The following is a 9,813-nucleotide window of genomic DNA, read 5'->3' as shown; positions in this document are numbered from 1 at the left end:
GATAATGGCCAGCAGTTCAGGAGCAAAGTATAAAGGGTATAAAGTCAGGCCTCACCTACTTAGGATGAGAGTGAACAGTTGGGTTCAATGAAGGCAAACCCTTGAGGTGCACATGCCTGGGTGATGGGTTTATTTCTCACTCTGCTGCTCCACACACAGAGGGGCGAGCTCAGGGTGCCCAAGGCCCCCAAGAGTTAAGCAAAGAGCCTTCCCTCTTCCCCCTCTGTCCAGAAACCCTGTCCTTCTCTCCCTCCAGTCTCAGGAAACCACACCTCATCCTAAGGTCTACAGCACTGAGCCCTGTTACAGCCTGGGTGGCCCACCATGAGGGACAGCCTTGCCAGGGGCTGGGTCAGACTTGCATGTTGCCCATATCCATGCTCCAGCAAAGATGAGCTGGCTGCACACCACACTGGTCACATATACGAGGAAGAAGGCATGATCAGCAGCCTCAGCCCAGCTTCTCCTTGACCTCTTTCCTCCGCTGGGGTCTGCTGCGGGGAGAGAGGTAGGGCAAGAAATGGTTCCCAGGGCCCCTTCTCTCAGAGCAGAAGGGTAAACCCTAACAGTTACCAGCTGTATGCCCCCTGCCTTAGATTCTCAACTAATGAAATTTCAAATCTAGCCCCTCCCAGGCTACTTCCAGCAGAGAAAAAAACCCTCCTAGAGAGTTCTGCAAGACATGGGGTTTTCTGGGGGATCTGAGGTCACCTGGGCCACTACCCCAGATAGACATGCTTCTTCCCAGGGAGGGCACAGTGGAACCCAGGGACAGTGGTGCCAGCTTCTGCCCTATCGAACCTGTTACCAAAGGCCTCACTCCTCACCACCCTCAAGAAGGGACCTTAGTGCCTGCCCACCTTCAGAATTAGGCCCCAGGTTCTCCTTTCTCTGCTCTCTTCTTGGGCCTGGGCTGGGGCTACTTTTGTCCCCAAGACTATCCCGAGCTAGCAGCCCAGTCAGCAGCACGGTCTCTATGGTGCTAAGAAAGAGCAGCAGTAGCAGGACTGTGAAGTAGTAAACTGGGAAGGGGAGGGGACAGGAAGTCAGGGGTTTGGCTGGGTAGAGGCTCAGGTATGGGGGAGGGGGGCAGGCCCACTAGAGTCCTACCCAGAGCTAGGGGAGGAAGCAGGCCTTACTGAGCAGTGGGTTGCAGGAAGAGGAGCTGGGCAAGGCCTGCACCAGGGAGGAGTGGAAGACCAGGTAGCCCAGCAGTAATGTCACCTTGTAGGCAATGCGTTCGGTAGCCTGGAGGGGCAAAAGCCCCCCACACACATCAGCTAACAGCAGTGCCTCTCCAGGTACCAGCAGCGCTATGATGGACTTGAGTGCTGTGTTCTTCAGGCTCAGCTAGAAGGAAAAAAGCGTTTCCCAGGGGATGGGAGGATAGGCAGCAGAGGAATGGTGTCATGCCTTTGGCTCCTAACCCACTCCCTTCCCCTTGATCAGCCTCTGCCAGTCCCTTCCTAATTCCACTCACCGTCACCTGGAAGCAGGGTACTACCTGCAGGGGCAGGACTTGGGTTTTCAAGTCATGAACCACATATTCCCTCTTGACACTCACAATCTCATTCACCGCATGGGCCCGGAACTCCAGCTCCCTCACTGAAAGGAATGGGGATGGGGATGGTGAACCACCGGGAAGGAGATATCCCTGCCCTGCCCCCCAATCTCTTGAGGGTAGGAATAGAAACAAACTGGAGCCCAGGGATGATGCAGACATCTGATGACTTTGGGGAGCAGAGATGGAGGAGGAAGTGGTAAGTAGGAGGGCTTGCCAGACATTTTGCAGCACCTCAGATTGTCTTCAGTTAAAGGAAGGGTCTTATCAGATTCACTGATGAGTTTTCATTGTAGAAATAAATGCACTTTGTACCACTTGATGGCAGGGAAGTGATCACAAACTCATCACTGGCCCATCATCTCACACCTGAAATATTAGGGTCTGTGGGCACCGGCTGTGGTCTTTCATAGAGAAGAGAGATGTGAGGGGAGTTAGGAATTCTCTGCCAATTTAGATGCCACCTATTTGGTCTGTGGATATTTATTATCCACAGTTTCCTTCAAAAGTCACAACAATCTGAGCTTCTGGGCTTGACACAAGTGGCCCAGCCACTGCAGTTGGCCCTGGCTGTTGAGAACAGGTGCTCTGGGGAGGGAAGACTGAAGTGAGCAGGCCCCTGGATGAGGGTGGGGAGAATGAGGGGAGATGGGCTGCTGTCTGGGAGGCATAGGTGAGATGCATTTCCATTCAGCTCCCTTAAGCCAGGGGATAGATTGATCTGAACACAGACCTGTGCTAGAGGTCAGGGTCCCCTCCCCTCTGCCCTCACCCCCAGTCCCCACCCTGACAGCACCAGTGTTGCTAAAAGCGAAGAAGCTGAGGCTGCAGTCGCTCTTGTCTCTGGGGAAGTGGAGGAGCTCAAAGTCGCAGTTGGTCTCTGTGGTGAGAGCCAGGTTAAGCTCCACATGGCCATCTGGGTCTACTCGGGCCTGTGGGCTCTGGTCCTTCCAGTCCACCCAGAGCCTGTGGAGAAAGGTGCACAGACAGAGACCCAGCCCCTCCTTAGACTGGAAGGGAGCGGGGAACTACATTTGGCACTGGCAGCACCAGGTGGGGAATAGCCACCAAGAATGCCTCTGGGCTCTAGGGGGAAGGGGAGGAAGGATGTACACCATGGGTTTCTGGAATGAGAACTTCTGCCTCACTCACGCTTCCCGGATGGTGAGTCCAGGCGTCCAGAGTGATTCACAGGGCAGTGTGACTGCATGCCGAGAGTGTGCACTAGCATTCCAGGCCAGGCGAGCATCCAGCCAGGACTGAGGGTACAAGGATACCATCAAGGTCCCATTCAAACATACACACCCCCAAGATTAGCCAGTTGATGAAAACCACGTTCTTTGTCCCATCTCAGCCAGGACAGGAGCTCACCAGCCTCAGCATCATCATAGAAGACACTGTGTACCGCAGGATGTCCTGGGAGAGGGGAGCAACATGTCACCTCACAGTTAGGTGCTACGTGACAAAAGAGGCAGGAGACCCAGCACTAGTGGACACTAAGTCCTGCCCCTTCCCCAAATCAGCATTTGGGTCCTGTCCCCTCCCATAGCCAGGCGGCACTTACCACATTAAGCACATTGGACACAAACACCTGCACGCTCACTTGCAGGGGTGCACTCCCATTGTTAGGAATCTGGATGGTTTCATGGACCTCTAGGGGTGAGTGAGGTCAAGGGAGGATGGCCAGGCTGAGGGGTAAAGGTTGAAGTTATTTTGAGGCCCCATTCCCAAAGCTTACTCCCTCCACCTGGCAACTAGACTTACATAGGCTGGATCCTTGGACCCAGAGTGGGATGCTGCTGAGCCCAAGGAAGGCAAGATGGAGCAGGATCCACAGAGACATCATTTGTGGCTCCCTGGAGGACTGGATAGAGCAGCAGGTCCTAAGCTGTGACCTATATTTCAGTCACTTACCTGGGGCCTGAGCAATTTGAGGGAGGCAGCTGCTTTGCTCAAGGACTGGGATCTTGGGCTTAGCAACCCCTATGGTTCTGGTTCCGCAAACACCCAAAGACAAAGGCCAGGACCCAGCCCCACCCACCTTGCACCTGCCTAGGCGTCCCTACCCTGCTCCATTTCCACCACCTGGAACCTATTACCTCATTCAAAGCCTGCCAAAGCGGGTGGGGTAAGCTTGGGACCCCCATCTCTCCCTTACTTGGTTCTTCCACTCAGGGACAACCTTGGCACAGGCCTCTTCTATATTTTGGTGGCTGGCAACAACCTGGCTGAACCCTTGTCCAAAGTGGCCTCCTCTCAGCAATGAAATGGGGGCACCTCTGAGTGTCCTTGCCTCTACTTCAATACTGGTCTGACCTTATGTAAAAAGCATTGGCTCACTGGGCCCAGTGGGGCATGCCTGTAATCCCAGTGGCTCCGGAAGCTGAGACAGGAGGATTGTGAGTTCAAAGCCAGCCTCAGCAACTGTGAGGCACTAAGCAGGTGTCAGTGAGAAGTGAGACTCTGGCTAATAAAATACAACATAGGGCTGGGGATGTGGCTCAGTGGTCGAGTGCCCCTGCATTTAATCCCTGGTACCCCTCCCCCCAAAAATAGTGCAATGGCACAAGAACTCTGGGAGTGGAACAAGTACAAGGACAGATAGACACTAGGTCTTGAGCAATGCTGTAGGGTATTCTAAGGGTAGAGTGGCTAGAGGTACCCAGAGTAGAACAGGCCAGGGGTGAGACTGACATGCTGGATACCTGATCCTGCCCAGATGCAGCCAGGTAAGGAAATGCCAAAACCAAAAATGGGTAGGCATAGGATACACTCAAAGGGACCTCAGGAAACTGGATGCAGGTGAGGACCCAATGAGGTCCCAGAGGCTTTTCACACAGGGCATCCTGACTCAGAAATTTGGAGACAGCAGGCATACACTGAACGTGAAATGATTGGAGAGTTTTATTAACAAAAGAGACTCTCCCTACAGTTCCCATCTTCAAACTCCAGCCCTTCAACATCCAAAGCCTGTTTCCCATTGTGCTCTCAGGTCTCATTAACTGTCAGGATGTTGAGGGTCTTTTGGTGCTGGGAAGGGCCAGAGGCTGCACAGCTGGCAAGATCCCGGACAGAGACAGGGAGCCCAGCCACCTCGCTCACATGCGTCAGATCGGTGGACTCACGCTCCAGCACGCTGCCACTGTGGGTGCCAGGTGCCACAATGCACACGCGACCTGAGGCTTGGCGTGGTGTGCTGTCCAGCAGGCCTGCGAAGATTTTGCGGAAGCCCTTGCGGAAATGCTTGGAGACCAGCGCATAGACGATGGGGTTGACGCAGGAGTTGGCATACGAGACCAGGTGTGAGAAGATGCGCAGCGCATAAGTGGCGCCCGTGAGCGGAAAGTGACCGAACCACACGCAGAGGATAATCGCGTGGTGGGGCATCCAACAGAGGCAAAAGAGCCCGGCCACAATGACAATCATACGTGTCACCTTGCGCTTGGCGCGTTGGGCACCAGAGCCCGCAGCCACCGGGTCGACGGCGCGCCAGAGGTAGCGCAGAGTGTGCGTGTAGGTCAGTCCAAGAACCAGCACTGGCAACAAGTAGCTAAAGACAAAGGTGCAGAGGTCCATGGCGCGGCGGCGTGGCGCGCTCCATGCTGGGTGGCACACTGTCAGGTTGGCCAGCTGCGACTGGCGGTAGTAGCTCAGGTAGGGCCCAGAGAAGAGCAGCGCCAGCGCCCAGATGAGCCCGATGGCTGCCAGCGCGTTTCGAGGCGTGCGCAGCTCGCGGGAATGCAGCGGATAGCGGATGGCCAGATACCTGGAGGCCAGGTCAAGAAGGAAGACGTCAGGTGAGCCCTTGCACCTCAGGCCCCACGCCTGCTCTCAAGGAAGGTCCCTAAGGCAAGGTTATATCACGTCAGCACTCAGTTAAGCCTCAAAGTGATACAGAGGATGGCAGCCTCCTAAGCCACAATTCTGTTGCTCCCCAGGGCTGTGACCACAGCCATACTCCACGTGGGAGGGCAGCCACCAGTTACAGAGAACTTGCTAAGGGGCTCTGGGAAGCTGTGATTATTCACTAATGAAGGTGACCTGGGAAGTAGAATCCTGGTGCCTGAATCTCTCTCTCTCTTTTTTTTTTTATAAAGACTTTTTTTTTAAATTTTTTTTTTTTTAGAGAGAGTGAGAGAGGGGGGAGAGAGAGAGAGAGAGAGAGAAAATCTTTAATATTTATTTTTTAGTTCTCGGCGGACACAACATCTTTGTTTGTATGTGGTGCTGAGGATCGAACCCGGGCCGCACGCATGACAGGCGAGCGCGCTACCGCTTGAGCCACATCCCCAGCCCCAGGTGCCTGAATCTCTAGAGACAGCTTGAAGAAGACATGTCCTGCAAGGGAAATCCTGAGGGAAGCTGGAGCTCTGTGGGTCCCACCAACACTAGGAACCGGCATACTTAGTGCTAAGTGGAATGGGAGGCGAATGGGGAGTGTGGCCTCACCTCCCTGCTCTTGTGCAGGAGGTCCAGAGGGAGTGAGAGAAAGGGGGAGATATCAGAGTTCCACCCGATTTCTTCCCCAGTTTGAAAGGACACATCCTTTTGAGATTTCAAACTCCACTGAGTCCTGCACTCTCCAAAAGGTGCCTCTCTCACTGTCCTCTGGCTGGGGAGGGAAAGCCCAATGGTGTGCTCCTCTCCCTGACCCTGACCCCCAGTTTAGAGGAAGGGTGCAAGGCAGGCTGGAACTGAACCAGGGACCTTCAGGCAGTTCACTTGAGCTATGGCTTGGGTCCTCAAAAAGGACCCTAGTTCCACAATCTAGATTCAACCCGACTGCTCCAAGCAACCAAATTGTGGCTTTAAATAAAAGCATGGTGGAGGAGTCCGAGGTGGACATTAAGAGACAGATCAATTGCTTCATGAACAAGATTACCGGCTGGTGAGTCTGTGCCAGTTATTTTCGACCTCAATCTCTTCTGTAAATTGGGCACAGAAATCTCTCCCATTCCACCCCCACAGGACTGTTAAGCTCAAGTGAGCTTAATGTGTGAAAACGCTGGGTACCAGGACATGCTGCACAGAGCCAAATTGTCCAGACTGCGAGGCCCCCAGGTGGCACCTGAGAGACACCACATCTCCCATTCCTAGTCCTCTTCCTCCTCTTCAGCGACTGCTTGTCTTTTGCTGGCTTGGATCTCTTTGAGGCCTGCGTGTACTCTCACTTCCTCCGAAGTCCTAGGTCCCCAGGTCCTCCTTCTCTCCAGCCCCTGCCCTGATGCCCAACTCTCAAAAACCGCCAGAGTGTGCTCACCTGTCCAGGGAGACGGCAGCTAACGTGAAGCTGCTGGCGTGCATGGTGAGGAAGATGAGAAAGTGCACGGCCTTGCAGAGCAGCGAACCGAACACCCAGCCGTCCAAGGTGTAGATGGTGGCCTGGAAGGGCACGCAGCACAGGATGAAACACAGGTCGGCCACGCCCAGGTTGAGGATAAACAGATTGGTGGTGCTGACAGCCTGGCCGCCTCGCAGCAGCACGGCCAGCACCAGCACGTTGCCCACGGTGCCCACGAGGAAGATGAGAGCGAAGAGCAGGGGCACGAGGACCGCCTCGGGTTGCCAGCCCGTGCCGCCCGCCTGGCTCGCGTTCTCGGCCACCCAGTCTCCCAAACCATTCATGTTGTCGCCTAACTCGCAGCTGCCCCGGATCCTGCAGTCGTCTGGGTCTTGGACCGCGCAAAGCCCGGTGAGACTCAGTCGAGCTGCAGGCGCCGAGCTGGGGTGCGCTGGAGTTAGGGGGTGGAGCGAAGAACCAAAGGGTGGGATTTTCCCCGCAGAGGCCAGCCGCGAAGGGGAAAGTGGCCGCCCGCCGAGTGGCCGCGCGCTTCCAGGCCCAGGCACCCGCAGTCCACCCCGCTACGGAGAGCGGCACTGCCCAGGTCCCCGCGCCCCAGATCCCAGGCTTAGCTGTTCCAGGCTAAGTCGAAGTACTTGGCTTCGGGGCAGACACAGGACTGGAGGGCGCAACCCTGGGACCTGCGTGCGCCCCACCACAGCAAGCGCTCGCCAGGGACCCGCGCGCCTCAGCGCTGCCCTGCAGCTTGGAGGGCGCGGAGCACCCTCAAGAGTTCCGAGGGGGATAGGGAACAGGTGACAGGGTATTTGTTTGTTTGTTTGTTTCCCTTCTTTTTCCACAGCAAAGTGGGACAGCCGGCCGGGCGCTGCCTGCGTCTGTCCATTTCTCATTCCTGGGAACATCAGTCCTCACCGGAAACCCAGAAAGCAGCTGTGGGAGGCGGAAAGGTTTCTGTAGGAGCTTTGATTACCTTCATCTCACTCTCTTCTTTCGGTCTACACTTTCAAGAAAGCCAATTGGACAGTAAAGGGACAGGTAGAAAACAATGGTGCTTCACGTCGTGGGTTGGCACCTACCACACACCTCACTCTCTCCTCCTGCCGCACGGAGAATCAGCAGGATGACTCCGCGTACCTATTAACTCCATTGGACATTTCTTTTCCAATTAAATCCTGTAAATGTTACAGGGGTGGTAACGCAGGCGCGTTTTTGTTCCCAGAGACTCCAGAGGCTGAAGCAGGAGGACCACATGTTCAGCCTGGGCAATTTAGCAAGGCTCTCAACAATTTAGGTAGACTCTGTCTTAAAAAACAAAAAGGGCTGGGGATGTAGCTGGCTGGTTAAGTGCACCTGGGCTCAATCCCCAGTACAAGTCCCCTGCCCCCAAATCTAGTAAATATTTACTGAGCTTCTACTGAATGTCAGCCTCCATCTTTGGTGCTGGGCCTCAGTTTTCTCAGCTGTAATGTGGAATGGCAACACTGCTTTCTCAGAAAACTCTGGTGAAAATATAGTGAAATGTGTGACTTGAAGCCACTTCTTTAAATCTGAATTAATGAAATATTCAGATCTCCAAAAAGGGGAAACTTTGAGGAAATTCAAAACAGCAGAGTTCCCTGCACCAGCAGCGTTTTTCTGTGTGTAGGCTGCGATATCTGTTAAGCATTAGTTTCTGCAACAAGCATTGGTACCAGTGAATCATTGGTATTTGTATAGACTATAAGTCTCCCAGTTCCCTAGATCTAAAATTAACTACCTTCTGCTGCTGCACCTTCATTTTTACTTCACCCTCTCCCCCCCTGTTTCTTGGGTCCTAGCCAAGAATATTCTTTTTCCTTTCCCCCAATGATCTCAGACTCTCAGGAAATCAGCTAGGGATTTTTCTTAGTAGGGAGACCTTAGTCTCACTTTGCCAGTCTGCTTACTCATTCAACAGAAAGATGAGGAGGTGAGGGAGCTAGCCAAGCAGACATCTGGGGGAAGAGTATTACGGATAGAGGGGAAAACCAGTGCAAAGTTGCTGAGGCAGGAGAGTGCCTGTGTCCCTAAGGCAAGGATTCTGGTAAAGGAAATTGGCAGAAGTAAGAGGAGGAATTTTTCCCCCTTGGTACTAACTATTGAACCCAGAGGTGCTTTACCACTGAGCCACATCCTCATCCCTTTTTATTTATTTATTCTAAATTATTTTTTAGTTTTAGGTGGACACAGTATCTTTATTTTTTTTTTAATGTGGTGCTGAGAATCGAACCCAGTGCCTCATGCATGCTAGGCGAGCGCGCTACCACTTGAGCCACATCCCCAGCCCCCTTTTTATTTTTTGAGAAGGGGTCTTGATGAATTGCCCAGGCTGGTTTGGAATTAGCAGTCCTCCTGCCTCAGCCCCCTGAGTAGCTGAGATTATAGGTGAGCACTACCATGGTAAAAGAAGGATTTTTTCCTACTGTAAGAGAGGTTTTTTTTTTTTTTTTCCCCCTGTACCAGGAATTGAACCTAGGGGTATTTAACTACTGGGCCACATCTCCAGCCTTTTTTTGTTTTTTATTTTGAGAGAGAGTCTTGGTAAACTTCTTAGGGCCTTGCTAAGATGCTAAAGCTGGTCTGGCACTTACCATCCTTCTGCCTCAGCCTCTGGAGTCCCTGCACAACAGACTGCACCACCATGCCTGGTAGGATTGTGACCTTCAGTCTAGTAAAATGAGGAGGCAGAGCAGGATTTTTACTAGAGGACTAACATTATCTGAGCTTTGTTTTTGTGGTCCTGGGCATTGACCCCAGGAGTACCCTCCGACTGAACTACATTCCCAGCCCATTTTATTTTTTATTTCGAACCAGGGCTGACTAAAGTTGCCCAGATTGGCCTTGAACTTTCAATTCTCCTGCCTCAGTTTTCCAGTTGCTGGAATTACAGGCACAAATCACTGTTCCTGGCGCATAACCTTTTTTTTTTTTT

General features: G+C 53.2%; 2 protein-coding genes across 2 annotated transcripts; both read right to left on the bottom strand.

Annotated features, from left to right (window-relative positions):
• Nucleotides 1–257: 257 nt before the first annotated feature.
• Nucleotides 258–3,637, bottom strand: ZACN (zinc activated ion channel; the record flags this gene model as incomplete). Its single annotated transcript, XM_081271793.1, has 9 exons — nt 258–494; nt 861–1,022; nt 1,140–1,350; nt 1,481–1,605; nt 2,358–2,527; nt 2,714–2,820; nt 2,933–2,977; nt 3,126–3,214; nt 3,628–3,637. The coding sequence occupies 9 exons, from the start codon at nt 3,635–3,637 to the stop codon at nt 304–306; spliced, it is 1,110 nt and encodes a 369-aa protein (XP_081127919.1). The 3' UTR covers nt 258–303.
• Nucleotides 3,638–4,549: 912 nt separating this feature from the next.
• GALR2 (galanin receptor 2) lies at nt 4,550–8,108 on the bottom strand (the record flags this gene model as incomplete). Its single annotated transcript, XM_081271792.1, has 2 exons — nt 6,822–8,108; nt 4,550–5,327 (listed from the first exon to the last, which is right to left on the bottom strand). Exons 1-2 carry the CDS (start codon nt 7,184–7,186, stop codon nt 4,550–4,552), a joined length of 1,143 nt encoding a protein of 380 aa, XP_081127918.1. The 5' UTR covers nt 7,187–8,108.
• Between the last annotated feature and the right edge of the window lie 1,705 nt (nt 8,109–9,813).

This window comes from Spermophilus citellus (genome assembly GCF_964194105.1).
Source record: "Spermophilus citellus genome assembly, chromosome: 17".
NCBI lineage: Eukaryota > Metazoa > Chordata > Mammalia > Rodentia > Sciuridae > Spermophilus > Spermophilus citellus.
Note: the sequence above shows the minus strand (reverse complement) of the source record. Positions and strands in the feature narration are given on the sequence as shown.